Below are 19255 nucleotides of genomic sequence, written 5' to 3'. Positions count from 1 at the left end.
GCGCCAGGCGAGCCTCATCGGGGAGATCATTCCACAGTCAGGGGGCAACCACTGAAAAGGCCCTCTCCCTTGTTGCCATCCTCCGAGCTTCCCTCGGAGTAGGCACTTGGAGGAGGACCTTAGATGTTGAGCACAGTGTACGGGTAGGTTCATATCGGGACAGGCGTTCCATCAGGTATTGTGGTCCCAAGCCATGTAGGGCTTTATAGGTTAAAACCAGCACCTTGAATTGGGCTCGGAAGCATGTAGGCAGCCAATGCAAGCGGGCCAGAATCAGTGTTATATGCTCAAACCTCCCTGTTCCAGCTATCAATTTGGCCGCCGCATTTTGCACAAGCTGCAGCTTCCGGACCGTCTTCAAAGCCTGCCCCATGTAGAGGGCATTGCAGTAATCTAATTTGGAAGTTACCAAAGTATGGACAACTGAAGCTAGGTTATCCCTGTACAGATAGGAGCGTAGCTGGGCCACCAACCAGAGAACCCCCAAGCTACGAACCTGCTCCTTCAGGGGGAGTGCAACCCCATCCAGAACCAGTTGAACGCCCCCCATCCGATCAGAGGAACCACCCACCAGCAGCATCTCAGTCTTGTCTGGATTGAGTTTCAGTTTATTAGCCCTCATCCAGTCCTTTGTCGCAGCCAAGCACCGGTTCAGCACATCCACAGCCACACCTGATGAGGATGAAAAGGAGCAGTAGAGCTGCGTGTCGTCAGCGTACTGATGATAGCGCACTCCAAAACTCCGGATGACCACACCCAACGGTTTCATGTACATGTTAAACAGCATGGGGGACAAGACCGACCCCTGCGGAACCTCATACTGGAGAGTCCACGGGGCCGAGCAATGTCCCCCAAGCACCACCTTCTGGAGCCAACCTGCCAAGTAGGAGCGGAACCACTGCAATGCAATGCCCCCCACTCCCAACTCAGCCAGATGTTCCAGAAGGATACCATGGTCGATGGTATTGAATGCCGCTGAGAGATCAAGGAGAAGCAACGGAGTCACACTCCCCCTGTCTTTCTCCCGACAGGGCGACCAAGGCTGTTTCTGTGCCAAAGCCAGGCCTGAAACCCGACTGAAATGGGTCCAGATAATCAGTCTCATCCAAGAGTGTCTGGAGCTGGCCCGCCACCACCCGCTCAAGGACCTTACTTTTGTTTTTAGCTCATATTACTCTGCATAAGCCAGGGGTTCCTCAAGCTTTCTGTATGGGTGGGCACATTTGGAGTTTTAAGAGAGCATGTTGTGGGTGCTCTCACAAAATGGCTGATGTGGAGGGACTTGGCAAGTTTCAAAATGGCAGCCATGCTGGGCATGGTTGCTCACCAAATACCCATTCCCCAGAAGGCAGGGTGGTGAGACTCAAAGTAAAGTAACTTGGCCAGAAACCTGAGTACAAGGCTGTTTCTACACCAGCCCGATAGTCCGGGCTGGTCACGGCTGAGTCCCTGTGTGTCCAAATGATGTACAGGGACTCCCAGGGGCAGGGAGGATGGGCATGGGTTTTCCCAGAGATAAAAAAAAAAACCCTGGGAAAGCCCAATTCTTCCCGTGGTATCGGGATTGTCCCAAGACCGTGGGAGGTGTGGGTGCCCATCCCGGCTTCTTCCCTCCTCCTTGCAAGTAGCGGGGGACAGCAGAAGGAAGAAGCCAGGCCAGGGGTAGTCCAGGGACATTGGAGGTGGGGTGGGGAGCAGGCTCGGGGCTTTTTTGTTTTTAACTTATGTTTTGCTGGAACGTAAGTGTGCTCCTTTTCCTTTAGAAAAAAAATGGCGGCCGTGATATCCCTCTTCACTTCCGGGATGTTGCACAGTCATCTGAATGCAGGGCGACGATCCCGGGAGTCAGAAAACCCAGGATCGTCTCCCCTGCATCCCTCTTTCCCCTGTAGTTGTAGAAAGGGCCCAAGGCAGAGGTGGAGCTCAGAACTCCAAAAACACAAAACACTCTTTTGAACTCAACCGTTTTCTGCGCAAAGCGACGAAGCACAGAGACAAGTAACTTGGCCAAGAATACCACTGGGGGCAAGAGGAAATAAGGAGTGTGCTAGAGGCTGGTGCTTAGCTTTGCTGCGTGTCAGTCACTCAGTTGAAAGGGTGGGGGGAATATAAATGGAAATAAAAATTAAAAGTAGCAGAGAACCTGGCAGGCACCAAGAGAGATGGGCATCATGGGCACCACGTTGGAAATCCACGTATAGGCCATGTTCTTTGATCTCATTATGAAAGAAAGAGAGAGAGAGAGAGAGAGAGAGAGAGAGAGAGAGAGAGAGAGAGAGAGAAGAAAGAAAGAAAGAGAGAAAGAGAGAACGAGAGAGAGAAAGATTGATTCCAGCCTGTGCTTTTCTGTACGGTTTCATTAATTTTTATATGTGGCAACCCAGGATAAAAACTTTAAAAGGAACGCTGCTCTGGTCTGCCTTGTTACCAGCCAGCCTGTAGCATGAGAGTCCACCCTGCCTATCACTACAGTTCCAAATGCAAAAGCCTTTCATCCTGCCAACTTTTGCGTCTGCAGCCTAATCATGTCGGTCTCGGCACAAGGCAGCCCCGACTAGCTAGTTAGACGGCCCTTGGAATAGCTCTGGCACCTACCTCCATCGGCTGCCGCCGCACTTCTACAGCCCTTAACCACGTTCCTGAGCTGTTAGCTGCCCAGCTATTTTTCAGCGTATTTGATGTGCATCTGAATCCATTCAAAGAGCATTTTTGTTTAGGGGCAGGGCGGCCGGATAGCTGGAAGATGCAATTAGTGCCCAAGCTCTGGGGTGAACTGGTGTGAGAGGAGGACAAAAGGTCCGTCTTGCCTTTTCAGCGACGTGCAAGTTCATCTTATGCACGCTGCATTTTCTTTGGCTTGATTTCCTTACCGATTCATTCTCTACTGCGTTGCCTTGCTGACGGGATCCCCTCAGCTTAAAGATCCATCTATATTTGCATTAAAAAAATGAAACACCTTTCTCTCCTGTTTTTTCTTTACCTGAAGGGTTTCCTTCCTCCCCACCACATCTTTTTCTCATTCTCAGTTTCTCTCACTTTCCGCACCTACAGCGGCCTAATCTACACATTGAGGCCTCCCGGGAGTAGGGAGGAATGATCACAGGCTTTTGTGCTTCCGGGATCATCCCTCAGGGGCCACACGCCAGTGAGTTTTCCCGGAAGTAAAGAGGGCCATTCTGGGGTGCCCTTTATTAATTTTTTTACAAGGAGAGATATTTGCACAACAGCATGGGCGCGATCCTGCATGAAGGTATGATTTTAAAAACACACACAACCACAACAAACTCAACGCTGGAAGGCGCCAAGAGCCATCACAAACGTGTCAAAAATGTACCCCCCACCCCCGATGCCAAAGGACTCTCCCCCTACAGCTCCTTGCCCATTTCCTGAGCTCTGCTACTCGCGGGGAAGAGGGAGGACCCTGGAAAGGAGAGACACACCGCCCATGGACCTCAGGATGGTCTCGAGATTGGAGGAAAAAACAGGACAAAAGCAGTCCCAGCTGAGGACCTTTTTTATTCTCTGAGTATTTTAACACTTAATTTTAACTTAAATTTACATTTTACTGTTCTAACTCTGTATTTTAATATTATATCAATTTTTGCTGCATGGTTTTATCCTAGTTGTGCTTTTTATACTGTATTTTGTATTTGTGTTTTTAACCTGTTGGTTGTTTTATTATGGTTTTAATTTTTGTGAACTGCCCAGAGAGCTTTGGCTATTGGGGGGGGGGGGTATAAAAATGTAATAAATAAATGAATAAATAATCCCGGGAGAACTGAGCGCTAAGTTCACCCCAGGATTAGCTGTGCATCATTTGGATCTGCAGGGATGACCTCGAGTCCTCCCCAGGATAAATGTCAGGTGTAGCTTAGGCCTGTGTCTAACAGATTGTAAGCCTGCAGGAGAGACCTGTGTATGTCTCCCAGGTATAGTAGGCCCTTAAAATGAGTGAAAACTCTCGAACAGCCTGTCAAGCCTGACTCCTGGGCAGGAGAGGGGGAAGGGAGGCACAGTTCATTTTCTCCAGTTCCTTTCCCCAGCCCCTGCCCCTCCATGTCACAGCCGGGGATGTACGGATTCTGTTAAACCAGTTCCGTTTGTGTTCCATGGATTCTCATGCGTCTTCCATTCTGCCGGAATAAGGTTTTCTTTCATAGGAGAATTTTGTTCTACTGGCGCTTATTCGCATGTGTGCTAATGCATCAGTTCAGGCGAATTTGCGCCAATCTCCCCAAAAAATTGGAAAAAAGAAAAAGAAGTGCAAATCCTCTCAAAATCCACTTTTTCATGCTTTAGCTTCCGGGGGGGGGGGGGGGATGCCTATTTTTGGTCAGTGGTTATTTTTCCCCTTTGTATTTTTGTTTGCATAAATTTGCACACATTTCCTGGAAAGCAAAACAACCACCTCTGGGCCAGATGTGGCCAACCAGGCCTCCTCTCCAGCCCGCCAGCTTCTCCTAAAGCCCCTCCCACTCCAGAGACCCATCCACCCTGGTCCTTAGCCATTTCCCACAGCCCAGCCAAGCAGCCCAATGGATGGGTGGGGGGCTAGATCGCAGTGAGGTGAGTTTTTAACCTCCCTTTCCTGCAGTCCCACCCTCTGCTGTATTGCTCAGATGATCCATGAGAATCAGCTGAGAAGCAGGAAAAAGGCATCTGTTAAGCGTGAGGGTGCAAGCTCCCATCCTGTCTAGCTAGCTTGCAAGTAGCCGCTTTCCCAGGACACAGCACAGAAATGTATTAAGCTGGCAATGCAGGAAGACAACTTTAACTTCCATACTCTGCACTCCCTCTCTTCCCATGGCCAAGACAAAGCCATGTTGCAGACTTATATTTAAACTCTGGCCAGGGAGCATGTGGAGATACCCACCTTTCTGTCCCTTAGGTATGTTTAGTGAGTGCGGAATGTTGGACTGAGTGGGCGGGGCTAGCGATGCTGTGAGAGAAGGGGAGGGAGGAGTATAAATCGGTTGGCTGAGGGGATTGTTTAGTTAGGTTTTGGAGTTGAGTTTCTTTGGTTTGAAGTCTGGGGTTTTCAGTCTGGCTTGTGCTTCGTGAGAGTGCTTGGAGTGAGAAGAGAGAGAATTTTAAGGGACTTGGGATTGTTGTTTTGAATATAAAAATATGCAGATTTGTTAAATTTCAATAAACTTTACTTTGTGTTTTGTTACCACAAACCACGCGTCGGCTCGGAGTTATTGCTTGCTATATTACGCAGTGTGAAAAGATCTAAGAATACACCTGCTGTTCTGTACCTCAGCAATACAACCCATTCGCCAAAACCCTTTACCTTGTTCCCTCATATATAGGGGAGAGGTTGTGTTGTTTTTACCCTTTCCTCAGGCTTTTCAAGAGGTAGCGCTTGACTTGAGAAGGGTGTGCTAGGCAAGGCCTTCTGTATAAGTAGGGTGACCATATGAAAAGGAGGACAGGGCTCTTGTATCTTTAACTGTGATGTAGAAAAGGGAATTTCAGCAGGCGTCAATTGAAGAGGGTGGAATTCCCTCTTCGTCAACACAGTTAAAGCTGCAGAAGCTCTGCTCTCTTTTGTATCTGGCCACTCTACTACAGCTAGTGTAGCTTTAACTGTTGTGATGAAGAGGGAATTTCACCACTTCAATTGACAACTGCTGCAATTCCCTTTTCGACATTACTGTTAAAGATACAGAATCCCTGTCCTCCTTTTCATATGGTCACCCTAGTATAAGGTCGGCACCGTCACAGAGCATAACAGAACCTCATGAATAAATCTGTTAAGTTACTATCACCCCTAAGGAGATTGAATTCAACAGCCAAGGTTTAAGGGACAACAACACCCATCGTGGGCTAAGGGTGGGAGGAGAAACCCATTGGGGGAAGAAAGGAGTGAAGCCGGTTCTACACTGATCTGGAACCTCAACACTTTGGCCATGTCTACACCAGTCCAATAGTCCGGGCTGGTCACAACAGGTACTCCCAGGGGCAGGGTGCACAGGTACTCCCAGGGGCAGGGTGGGATGGGCACAGGTTTTCTCAGGGATAAAAAAATATTTGGGAAAATCTGATTCTTCCTGCAGTTTTGGGGTCGTCCTGAGACTGTGGGAGGTGTGGGCACCCGTCCCGGCTTTTTTCGTCCTCCCTGCAAGTAGTGGGGGTCAGCAGAGAGAAGGAGCTGGGCTGGGGGCAGTTGAGGGACATCAGGGGTGCGGAGCAGCATCGGGTCTTTCTTTCTTTCTTTCTTTCTTTCTTTCTTTCTTTCTTTCTTTCTTTCAACTTACATTTTGCTGGAGTGCAAGTGCGCTCCAGCTCCTTTACCTTTCAAAAAATGGTGCCCATGACACTCATGACATCCCTCCTCCCATCCAGGACATCGCGATTCCATTTGGACAACCTGGGACGATCCCTGAAGCAGGTAAGTCCGGGATCTCCACCCCTCCCTCCCTCTACACTGTATGTTGTAGAAAGGGCCTGCTTTCCCCTTTGCTTTTGCAAAGCTGGCCTCCTGTGCCCCATTGTGCTTCTGTGCCAGCCATCAAACCTCAGGGGAACGCCATCATTGCTGGGAGGTAAGTTCATCATGAGCTTCACTCCCTTTTGTACTGCCCCCTTGCTAAATTTACTGAAATGTCAATGCCAACATCACAGCGTGTGAAAAGGGTGGAAAAACTGGGAGAAGGCATCTTGGTCTAGTCCATCAAGAGGCTTAAATGGTCCCCATATCCTATCATTGGAAGTAGAGGAGACTCACCCTTCTTCAGTATGACAATGGAACCAGTTACCTAGGGAGGTTGTGGGCTCTCCAACACAAGAGTCCTTCAAGAATATGCTTTAGGGTGGATTCCTGAATTGAGCAGGGGGTTGGACTCGATGGCCTTAAAGGCCCATTAAACTCTGCTATTCTATGATTCTATGATTCTTTGCTAAATGTCACTTCACCCCTCTACCTCCAGCAGCCCCTCCCCCCAAACATAGAGCAACACTATTTCAAAGCTTCAATCTCAGAGCCGCAACACGCTCTGCTTAATTTCAAAATAACCTACCAGGCGATCCCTTTGCGACAAAAAAAGCAAATGAAATTGAGTGAGGAGGAAGTCAATACATTGTTGGCTCCAGGCACAGGCTTGGGGGGGGGGGGAGCTTTCTGTTGGAAAGCTACAGATGGAAATGTCAAAATGTCATGGAATACTAAATGAGCCCCCCAAGGCAGGAAGCCCTGGGACCAACCTGAAAGTCATTCATCGCTCCACGGAGAGGCAATAAGAGCTTCTCATCTCTTACCACCTCCTTGGCATCATTTGAAACAGAGCATAAACCAAGTCGGTAGCAATGTGCCTTCTGAGAAAGATGCAGAAGTCGATGCCGGGTGGGTCCTATCTTCCAACACTCCCCCACTCCCCACACAAAGCTAATATACCCAACATACGTCTTACAAAATGCTCGTGTCCTGACTAGGGATCCACAATGGAATCAAATGAGTCGGGAATCCTATGAATCCAGCCTGCAGATTCTGCAGCAAAATGCAGTTTCCCCGTCGGCTTAAGCATGAAAATGAACATATGTGCATTTTTGCGAGTTCACATTTGCGCACCTGCAAAATTGCACAAAGTTGGGCATTTGGAAAAAATCTGATTCTGCGTGTGAGTGGACAACGGAATGAAAGGCACCTGATAATCCATGAAACACAGACGGGACGGATTGCACAAAATCCATATATTCGTAGTCCTGAACCTCAAAATGCTTAAAGGGCATTCTGGGGAAAAGAAGATGGCAGGGGGCTGTAGCATCAGGCCACCCTAATCATCATAATAAAGAAGAAATAAAAACTGCCCCCTGCCCAAAGTCACATGACTTTGTGCCCAAACTTACCACAAGGGCCATCAGGAAGGGGGGGACACAAGGGCAGCACAGACCCCCCCCCCCAAGAAAGCACCTGGCCTGGGTCCCGATTAAACCGGTTGTCAACCCTTCCCACTAGCTTAGAAGAGCCTATCATGCCACTGAAAAGCAGTTGATGGAAAACAAAACTTTATCCTGCATATGGGAGGCAGCATCCATCTGGTGTAGGGGAGTGGCAAGATGGCCAGCAGGCCTGCTTAATTTCTACCCGCTACCAGGAATCCCAGTTCACCTCAAGATGGCCTCTTGCCTTAATTATGCTCAACCACCCCTCCACCCTGATTTTCTGCCAAAGGAGTCTCCCTCCCTGCCAAGCAGGAGAAACCAAGCTGCACAGCCCAGGCAGGGACACTGCTCATTTCTGCACAGAAGGAGCTGTGGAAAGCGCACTGCCCACTTCTGGTATAAATCAGGCTACAGAGTGAGCTCCTGAGGTCAACAAGAATGCAGGTTCATTTTGCCAGAGCATCTGCTATCACACATCAGCCATCTGCCTATGCCTAAGGATGCGTAAGGAACATGCTCCATTGTATATTTTTTAAAAAGCAGATTTTACCCGATTTGTACCTCCTGGACTCAACCACAATTTGCCGTTAGAAACCTGGGATCTGTCTATATGCCCTGTATACCCTATGGTGGCTGTGCAGTGGCGCTGTGTTATGTATGGATGCAGCTGCCAACTCATCACCACAGGCTTTTTTTTTTTTTAACAAAACTGCGCATTTAAAAAGTACCCGACTCACCACCTTCTTTCTGTCATCTGTCAGTGCAAGTTGGCTTCGGGATCAAGCTGGGAGTGTTACCAGGGGCAGATCAAAGCCCAGGATGGAAGCAGTAAGCCGGGAAGGTAGGACAGAGGGCAGGGGCGCTGCAAAATTTATGGCTGGGAATCCCACGCTCCTTCCTGCAATGAAGGTATAGCATTCCCACCCCGCGGTTGCGTTGCTGTGGGGTTTCAAGGGAACGAGCAGCAAAGGTGGCGATGTCAAGACATGGTCCTGTACATTTCCAAGTTTGTGATATATTACACACAGACACACATTCAGCAACATGGGCACATTTGACAAATGCACAAAGAAAAACGTGTACGTTCCCAAAATGCACACAGACAATGTTAAAGCCAAAGCTTTAATTGCTCAATCCACAGATCATTGCAACACATACAAACTTGACGTTTTACTATACCATTATACAGTACTACATATAGTTAAAACAACAGAGCTATCAGCTATATAACAATGGATACACGCGCTCCTAAATGTGTACATTTTAAAATGTGTACAAGAACATGACGAAAAATATGGGTACGGATTCCTGTATGGATTTACTTAATAATGACAAGCTTAATAATGAGACAGATTGAGTTTGAGCTCCAAACCCCAACAATCTACGTATCAGTAAGACTCATTTGCGCCTCCCGGACACAAATGCAATTTGCGGTTAGAAACCCATGCATTTCCAAGCTTGTGGTGCATTACACACACACACACACACACATATTCAGCAACATGGGCACATTTGAAAAATGCACCAAGAAAAATGTGAACATTCCCCAAATGCACACAAACAATGGGTAGATGTACCCCAAAATGTGTACAATTTAGAATGTGCACAAAATGTGTACATAATGAAAAATATGGGTACAGATTTCTGTATGGATTTTCAAAATAAATAAATAAATAAATAACAATCTCTTCTGGAATAAATAAATAAATAAATAAATGACAAGCTCTTCTCTGTGGTGGCACCCACCCTCTGGAGGACCCTCCCTCATACGGTTTGGGAGGCGGAAAACATAATATCTTTTAAACGTCTCCTGAAGACATACCTTTTTTACACAGTTTCCCCCTGGTCTTTATAGTAGCTGGTTTTATATTGCCTTTTAAATGTTTAATGTTTTAAATTCATACCAGGATTTTATGTTTTTTAATTGCGCACTGCCCTGAGAGCTTCGGATGATGGGCAGTATAAAAATGTAATAAAGAAATAAATAAAAATAAATAAAAGGGACAGAATGAGTTTGAGCTCAAAAAACCAACAATCGTGGCAAGTGCGAGACTGACGGATTCATTCATCTCTACTAGTGCCCGGGTTTTCACAGGAGTGATTCAGTGAGTGCAGTCACCATTACTGTGTCCTTTTACCCACTGCTCCGTACAAAACAAGAGCTCCTATTACAAATGAGTTGCCAACCAGGATAGCCTTTGCTCGATTAGAAATAATGGTATTGAACTCGGATCGCGCTACGGGTTTTACAGAATATATAACTGCTTGAGTATATAACCAGTGTGTCATGCAGAGGTAGGAGGAACAAGAGGAGAACACGGCACCCTCTAGTTCAAAACTAAACCGGCTCCTCTCTGCAAATTGCTGCCTGTCAGAGTCTGACAGCTTGATAAATGAACACCTCCGTCTCCTTTTTGAAACCAATCTCTTACGGCGGATGTCAACACTTTCAGATCACTTGCAGTATACTTAAAGTGCTCAGTTGTTTGGGTTGTTCTTTTCCCTTGTCTTAAAAGGACGCTATCTTATAAATGAGAAAAGATAGTGAGCCACGTCAGATCTGATTTTCCATTTCTGCTCTTTGCTTATCGGCAAAATAAATTAGGCAAGGAAAAAGTGGACAGCTTCTTATGTTTAAAGGGCCCTGCACACACTGGTAACTTCGAGCCTCGACTTCTGCAATGCGCTGTACATAGGGCTACCTTTGTGCCTTGTCCTGAAACTTCAATTACTGCAAAATATGTGCAAGGCCTTAGCTAGATGGGGCTTTATCACGGGTCGAACCTGGGATCGTCATTGTGCATCCACGTGATGCACAGGGGATCCAAGGATCAGGGAGGGATCATCCCTCCCTTGCCCCGGTATACAGCCCTACACTTTGGGCCCGTTTTTTCCGCGGTTTGGGCTGAGCCTGAGACCGTGAAACATGTGGCCTGTTGCCGCGGTTTGACCCAGCTCCGCACAATTCCTCGCACGGGGTGCAGCGCTCCTCAGGAGCGCTGCACCCATCAAGGGTAGGGTCGGGGGAAGCGGGGAAATTGAGTTAATTTTTTTACAAAAAACCTTACCTTTGTGCACAACCGTTCATGCACTCCTGTTCCTTAAAAAAAAAAAAAAAATGGCGGGCGCAACGTCTCTCTTTCTGAGGTTGTCGCGCCTCACATGTAAATGGAGGAGGGATCTTGCAGTAATCACAACGCGAGATCTTCCCTCATCCATTGCAGACTATAAGGTAGCTCTAGCTAAGGCCCAAGACACATATTTAACTAGGAGGTGAGCATTACAAACCCTTGAATTCTTCTCCAGCTCAAACTTTATTTATAAGAACAAAACACGTGCCATGCTGGATAAGACCGAGGGTCCATCTAGTCCAGCACTCTGTTCACACAGTGGCCAACCAGCTGTTGGCCAGGGACCAACAAACAGGGCATAGTGCAACAACACCCTCCCACCCATGTTCCCTAGCAACTGGTGCATACAGGCTTACAGCCTCAGATACTGGAGGTAGCACATAGGCATCAGAGCTAGTAGCCATTGATAGCCTTCTTTTCTGGGACTTTATCCAACCCCCTTTTAAAGCCCTCCATATTGATGGCCATCACTACATCTTACGGTAGTGAATTACAGCATGGCTCTTCTTATATTCTTCTTATGAGCCTCCCAATTTGTCGTGAACTGCCCAGAGAGCTTTGGCTATTGGGCGGTTAGACATGAAATGAAATAAATAAATGTCAAATCTAAACATTCCTGAGGAGAACTTTCCGCTCGGCCCTCGTTTTCATTTCAAATGCCCGTGTTTCATAAATTTCTCGCTACGAGCATTTCCCATGCCCAGTCTCCTGCAGGCTTTCCTAGGAGAAATCAGGACATATCAATAGTTCTTCCGCTTATTTGTTAATGAGCTGTGGTACCAATGACTCATTTCGTGTAATGAGCAAACACATTCCTTTTCTTTGCAAAAGATTAATTATATTATAAACGGCAGTCAGTGGCTTAGAATAACACATGTAATGATTTCTCTTTTAATTAGCTGCCAAAATGTGGCTAATTTTCCCTGCATGGAACACACACACACATACACACACACACCATAGTCAGTCATTCTCATCACAGAAGGGTACAGTTTCAGCCAATCCCAATGGCTGTGCCATAATGAGGGACCATTATCATTTCAAAGAGTGCTACAGCTCAACAATCTAAGCAGCGTGAGATGATGGTTCAAAGAATTTGGGGCTTTCAGCGAGAGAGGGTGCCCACGGATTCCGTAAGATTGAACAAGGAGTTGAAAACGTTCCGCCAATCTAGCTATTAGCTGCCAGGAGACACGAGAGTCCAAGCAGTAACTGCGGAAAGACTGTTCTTTGCATGTAATTATATAGTAAAAAATCCTGATTGATTTTTTTTAAAAAAAATTAAACACATGTTCAGAGAGGTATAGGGATAACTTTGGGGGCCCGTCATGCCATTGAAATTCATTACCGAAAAATTCCACACAGACATTTTGCAAAATGAGCCAAGGAGTTTCTGTGTTTGTAGAAGGAAACTGCATTTATGTGGGATTTTTTTCTTTAATTCTCTTCCAGAACAGGAAGTTGACATGCAGTGGCTGCTGCTGGTGCTGGTGCTATTATTATTATTATTATTATTATTATTATTATTATTATTATTATTATTTAGAAACTCAATCTTGTTCTCTCCTGAATAAGAACTTTGTAGATTTGGGGAAATTCTTATATAAAAAAATAAACTGAAATGCGATTCTCATCCATCGGCACCATCCAAATTCAATTGTTACAGTTATTCACAAAACAGAGAGGACCATGATGTCCCTTCCTCTCCATATAGCTCTTAAAGATGAGGAGACCATCAGAGAGAGAGAGAGAGAGAGGTGGCAATCCTAAATAAACCCTAATATGACAGAAAAGCAGACTTTTAATAGCTAAGCACTCAAAGTCCTAGGCCTGAATAGAGGAGTCCATCAGTTTGGGCTTCTCCCACATTCACATTTTTTAAAATCTCAAGTTCTATTTGTTCCAAATATGGATCTCACTGTGGGCCTGTTCAGAGAAGACTCTAAGGCATGCTTAAGCTACTAACCCTTTTGCGGCAAATGATTAGTAAGCGTGTTTAAACCATGGTTATGTAGCCATCATGGTTAGGAATGGGTCACACGACGCAACACACTAAGCCATAATGTTTAGCTCAAAATGCTTAACCACTGTGCTTAGTGTGTAGCCTGAACAGGGTCTGTGAATTAGGGTGACCATATGAAAAGGAAGACAGGGCTCCTGTATCTTTAACAGTTGCATAGAAAAGGGAAGTTCAGCAGGTGTCATTTGTACGCATATTGCACCTGGTGAAATTATCTCTTCATCACAACAGTTAAAGCTGCAGGAACTATACTGCAGCTATACTGTGACCAGATTTAAAAGAGGGCAGGGCACCTGCAGCTTTATCTGTTGTGATGAAGAGGAAATTTCCCCATATATACAAATGACACCTGCTGAAATTCCCTTTTCAATACAACTGTTAAAGATACAGGAGCCCTGTCCTCCTTTTCATATGGTCACCCTATATGAATGCTCCAGAGCTCAGGAGGAGTGTACAGTACCATCTCAGGCATACAGGGCCCTGGTGGGATGCTGCTGAAGCAGCGTGAGATGTGGTGGTGGTGCACGGGATGCAAGGTGCGCTCAGTTTGCATTCAAAGCTAGTGAAGAATTTTGTGGGGAAATGATGCTCAGTCAGTCTCACATTATAAACTAGATCAGGGCTGGTCCAAGCCATTCTGCTACCTAAGGCATAAAATAAGATGGCGCCCCTCTCCATTCCATGTACCAGAGCTGGCTGGATCGACAGATGACTCTTATACTTTAGCGCTGGTAATGCGAGAGTATGCTCCACCACACCCAAACATGGCTGGTTAGTTTAGCGGTCCACCTACAGCCCTGCCCTCTTAAGAGGTCCACCTACAGCCCTGCCCTCTTAAGAGGTCCACCTACAGCCCTGCCCTCTTAAGCCTACTGCTGCACCGCTGAGCACCTGCTGCCCGAAGCAGTTACCTCACTTTGCCTAATGGTAGAGCTCGTTCTGAGCTTGTCAACTTTGTATTCTGAGCCAGTGCATTTTCCCCTGAGTTCCCTGGAATGCTGACATTGCACTGTTCACGGCTCCTGAGAGTGAGGGAGGTAAAATGGAAGATTCTGAAAGAGGCTCTAGATTTGTTTTTCAATGATGCTGCCAGGCAAATGGGAAGGGAAGGTGGGGTGGGTATTGCTCATAATGTGTAATGACTTAGCATGTTTATCAGTCCTGTTTCTTTGTTCCAGTTTTATTGTATGTTCCATTTTTAATAAAGTCTCCTCTCTTCATACACACACACAATTGCTACCACCGAATTATCAGTAATCAATAACACCCAAAATACAACTTAGGAGTGGTCCACAAGCAGCAATTAACAATCATGAATGCAATAATTTAGCAATATAATATCCATGTATTATATTACTGTATTGTTACATTATTGGGTTCATTACTGTTACTTACTGCTTGTGGATCATTGCAACGCATTCTGGCTCAGTTTACATATTTTGTTCTTTTACAGTAAAGGCTATATTGCATTTTAGGTTGCAGTCCTACACTCGCCTGGGAGTAAGTCCCTCTGAACTCAGTGGAACTGAGTAGAGATGTACCATTAGAATTGGTTCCTTAACTTCCATGTTTGCTTTGCTTGGTGGGTTACCTTCTTGTGGATCTTTTTGAAGATACAACTTATCACACCCACATAAGGGGAGACATGATAGCACTCTTCAAATACTTAAAAGGTTGTCACACAGAGGAGGGCCAGGATCTCTTCTTGATCCTCCCAGAGTGCAAGACACGGAATAACGGGCTCAAGTTAAAGGAAGCCAGATTCCAGCTGGACATCAGGAAAAACTTCCTGACTTTTAGAGCAGTACAACAATGGAATCAGTTACCTAGGGAAGTTGTGGCCTCTCCCACACTAAAGGCATTCAAGAGGCAGCTGGACAACCATCTGTCAGGGATGCTTTAGGGTGGATTTCTGCATTGAGCAGGGGGTTGGACTTGATGGCCTTGTAGGCCCTTTCCAACTCTGCTATTCTATGATTCTATGAAGTATTTAATACATACATCCCTTTTCATCTTCATTGCACTTCTTCCTCTTCTAATCTGTAGAATTACACACATACCCTTCTCAAAATATTTATTTAAAGAGGACTCAGTACACCAGGCAAAACCTAATTGAGTATTGGGTGATAGGGATGTGCATCAGATCAGGATGAAGTCTAAAGCCCAAGCAGAATTGAGCCACTTTGGTCCAGTGTAGAGATGTACGAATCCCTGACGTCCGATCTAGCATCAGGGGTACACAGTGAGGAAATCCAGGCTGCTTGGAACCCCGTGGATTTCCCCAGAGCCTTAATACATCCACTGGATTTCCTCCATTCTAACGGTGTAGTCAGTGGCTGCCATTAGCCAAGTGCAGGAAAACTATGGCCCTGAATTGTCAAATTTAGAGCATTTGTGGCTGTAAAGCACTTTCTTCTATGTAAATTGCGGCCACAATTTACACAGAAATAAGTGCTTATAGCCACAAATTGTGTCGTTTACGCAAATACAATAAACTATGCCGTTTACACCTGTCATTTTCCAGCAACCGCCATTAACCAATTATGACATTTAGAATGGAGGAGAGCTGCCCCATGGGAAATCTCATGCACCCAGAGGTGAACGGACCTGGTCCACTGTGGACTTCATAGGTCGGATCCTTGAGAATCCGACCTTATTTGAGTCCACAGAGGATTTCTATGCCACCTCTAATCCCAAGGCACAGAAGGTTTTCCTCTCCAAAGCCAACAGAAATGAAGCTGCTACAAAATGAGGCTTCATTACCAATTTGTGTTTTGGATACAATACTCACCGGCAGACTTGATGTCTCCCAATAGTGGCACACTGTTAGACTGAACAGAAGCACCCCATTTTCCAAAGCACTGTGTTCGGTTCTGAGCCAAAGTGGTGTGGGTCAGTACACATCTCTATCAGGTGCTGTGTTACCTTCTGTGCCACAAGCCAAGATCACCACCCCAGTTTTTATTAAATAAAAATTTGCTCTAAGCTTAGGGGTAATACAACCTCTGTGGGTCTTTTTTGGGGATTGTTGTTAACGAACTAGGAAACAAATTCAGTTTGAAATGCTGTCAAGTTTCCTTCATAGAGTTGACAGCCCTGGAAACAAAGCCCTATGAAGAGAGACTGAAACAATTGAGCATGTTTAGCCTGGAGAAGAGAAGATTGAGGGGAGACATGATAGCGCTCTTCAAATACTTAAAAGGTTGTCAAACAGAAGAGGGCCAGGATCTCTTCTCGATCCTTCCAGAGTGCAGGACACAGAATAACGGGTTCAAGTTACAGGAAGCCAGATTCCAGCTGGACATCAGGAAAAATTTCCTGACTGTTAGAGCAGTAAACAATGCAACCAATTACCTAGGGAGGCCAAGGGCTCTCCCACACTAGAGGCAGCTGGACAACCATCTGTCAGGGATGCTTTATGGTGGATTCCTGCATTGAGCAGGGGGTTGGACTCAATGGCCTTACAGGCCCCTTCCAACTCTGCTATTCTATGATTCTATGATTCTATTTTCACCTCTGCTTCTGGAACTGGTTAATGAAACCAGCTGCCTCGTTGGCTTCCAAAATCTCTTTTGGAAGCCGTCCTGTGGTTTTAATGAAGCACTCCTTTCCTTTCCCCATTTCTAGATTTCCTTTGGACATCTATTGTTAGCCTCCCCTGACCCTGATCCTCCACACAATCTGGCACATCTTTGCATTGGAGAACCTTCACTCCTTCAGCTTTTGCCAAACGGAACAGCCTTCTTGCCTTTTTCCACTTCACTGATTCATCTCAAACCTTTGGAAAAATGCCTTCCTACTTTCTCAGCTAACTTTTTTTTAAAAAAATCATCACACTTGACTATGCAATTTAAAGTGCAATACTAAACCCACTTACCTGGAAGTAAGCCTCATTGAATTCAATAGGACTTCCTTCTGAGTAGACATGTGCAGGCCTGCATTGTTAATTAAGGCTATGGTTTTAAAAGACGTATTCAAATAGTACAATAGGGATGATAAAGATCAATGTGAGGATGAATGCAATAAGCTTGATGAAGCACGCTGCATGAGGTGCTATAGATAATAATGACAACAACAACAACAGCTGGACATTGATACAATTCATGCCAAACAGATAAAATCACTCAGACAATTCCTTCGCACTAAAAACACCCCATTCATAAAGCCATCGTAAAAGCAGATGAAAATTACACCCCACTCAACCTAGTACAACAAAACTAAGACTGATTGCCATTACCCATTCTCGCAGAGAAAAAAGAAAAATGGGCAAAAATGCACTAATATTACAACAAAGTACAGCACCGACAAATAAACAAAGAGCAATCATACAAATGGCTTAGGAAGGGCGAGCTGCTTCCTGAAACAGAAAGATTCCAAACAGCGATAGAGGATCAAGTTATAGCAACCAAGAACTACCAAAAATACATCATAAAAGGTGAGAATGTAACAAGAGATCCGTGTAGGAAATGTCATCAATCCCAAGAAACAATAGCTCATGTAACAGGAGGATGTAAAATTCTGGCAGGAATGGACTATATCAACAGACACCATACAGCTGCAAAAATAATTCACCAACAACTCAAAGGCTAGGGGTCACCAGGAAAGGAGTAGATTTAGCCCACTTTTCCGATAGAGTGCACCACTTTACTTTCTTTCATGCAGGTGAATAACCGCCACTCACTCCTACAGGATAAAGCAAACCAGCCAACTAAAAGCCACTCGGGCTGAGGTCAAAACCTCACCTCCATCCCTGGCAGAGTGCCTGCACTGACAGTCACTGGCTCAGTTCAGACAACACATTAGTCAACTCAGTGTGAAAACTCCACTCAACAGTTGAGTTTTTAGGGGGTAGTCCCCACACAACATGTTCCAACTCTACCATTGTGTGAGTAAAAATCCATCGAGTTGAGTAAAATCCATCGTGATATTTGATTGACAGTTCTTCCATCCTCTCTCCTCCCCCGGTCCTCCCAATGGTATCCCATCAGCCATTGCTGTGAAAAAACAATCCCGGCAGCTCTCCTACAGTGGCTACATATTTTTAGGATCTTTCTCCCTGTGAAAGAGCCATTTTCTGCCTCAGGGAGGGGGGGGGAATTGAAGAATTTCCTTCTTGGGGAGGGGGCCACTGTTTCCATATACCTTTTTAAGTGTAGACAGTTGCAGCGGGGGCTTCTTCCTATTTTTTTTTAAAAAAAACACCCCCTTCCTTCGGGATTTGGAGGAGCCCAGCAGTTTTGACTGAATGCCTATTGGATACCATGTGACCTCTCCCTCTCCAAAAAGCACTCAGGAAGAACTCCTGGGCTCCTAAAAATGCTGTGTTGTTGTTTTTTGAAAAACTAAAAAGAAAGAAGACCCCTCAACAATGGGCTACATTTAAAAAGGTATGTGGAAACACTGTCCCTCTCCTCAAGGAGAAACTTTTCTGAAATTCTCACCTCTCCCAGCCTGTTTTGCCCGTGTTTTCATTTTCTCGCCACCCCCACAAAACGCCGAAAATGAAATGGGTCGAAATTTTCAGCCCAGCACTATTTCTGATATTACAGATACACACTTTGCTGTGCTTTGTCTCCCATCCCTGTCTCTCTTCTTCTAAGAGTGAGCCATTGTTAATGAAGAAGGAGCACCTTGACGACTTGGTCGCCACAAAAGAGGGATGCTAATTTGGCTGGCTCGCATGCTTCGGTGGCCACGGCAGGCTGCCACGTGCGGTTTTGCCACCTACCTGTCTCCCTCGGATGCCTCATTAAAAATCCAGATGATTCCATCCATCGGAACAAGTGATGGAATCCCACAAGATACAAAGAGCGATTAGCCTGACAAGGCGTCAGCCCGCTTCGACGCACGGTGTCAAGCGAAGCGAGGCCGTGCCAGATGCTGAGCAGTGAGGCTTATCCATCAGTCTGGAAATGCAGATGCCCTCCTCCCATTCTTCTGCACCCCACTCTTCATAGAAAACAACAGGGGGACCCACTATTTTTTTTTTAAATGAATTCTTTCTAAGGCAGAGGTGATGTTTACTTACTTAGGATAATGCCTTTGCTGGAAGACTGGCAGAATCTCAGAATCCCAACCAGAATGGAGTAGCAGAAGATCCCGAAATCTCTCTGTCAAAATAACAACAACAACAACAACAACAACAAATCAATGTTTTGTCACAGGAGGTGAAGCCTGCTTAAGCATGCATCATACTTAGACCATGTTTACCCTAGTAGCA

At 45.7% G+C, this 19255-nt stretch overlaps 1 protein-coding gene across 1 annotated transcript in view; it reads right to left on the bottom strand.

The window, feature by feature from the left end:
* NOX4 (NADPH oxidase 4) overlaps positions 1 to 19255 on the bottom strand; it is a 132512-nt gene that overhangs the window by 22451 nt on the left and 90806 nt on the right. The window contains exon 12 of the mRNA XM_063127852.1: positions 19064 to 19145. Coding sequence (XP_062983922.1) covers positions 19064 to 19145 — 82 coding nt within the window. The remainder of the gene's footprint in view (positions 1 to 19063; positions 19146 to 19255) is intronic.

Source organism: Elgaria multicarinata, chromosome 5 (assembly GCF_023053635.1).
Source record: "Elgaria multicarinata webbii isolate HBS135686 ecotype San Diego chromosome 5, rElgMul1.1.pri, whole genome shotgun sequence".
In the NCBI taxonomy this organism is placed as follows: Eukaryota; Metazoa; Chordata; class Lepidosauria; order Squamata; family Anguidae; genus Elgaria; species Elgaria multicarinata.
This window is presented reverse-complemented; position numbering and strand designations above follow the sequence as displayed.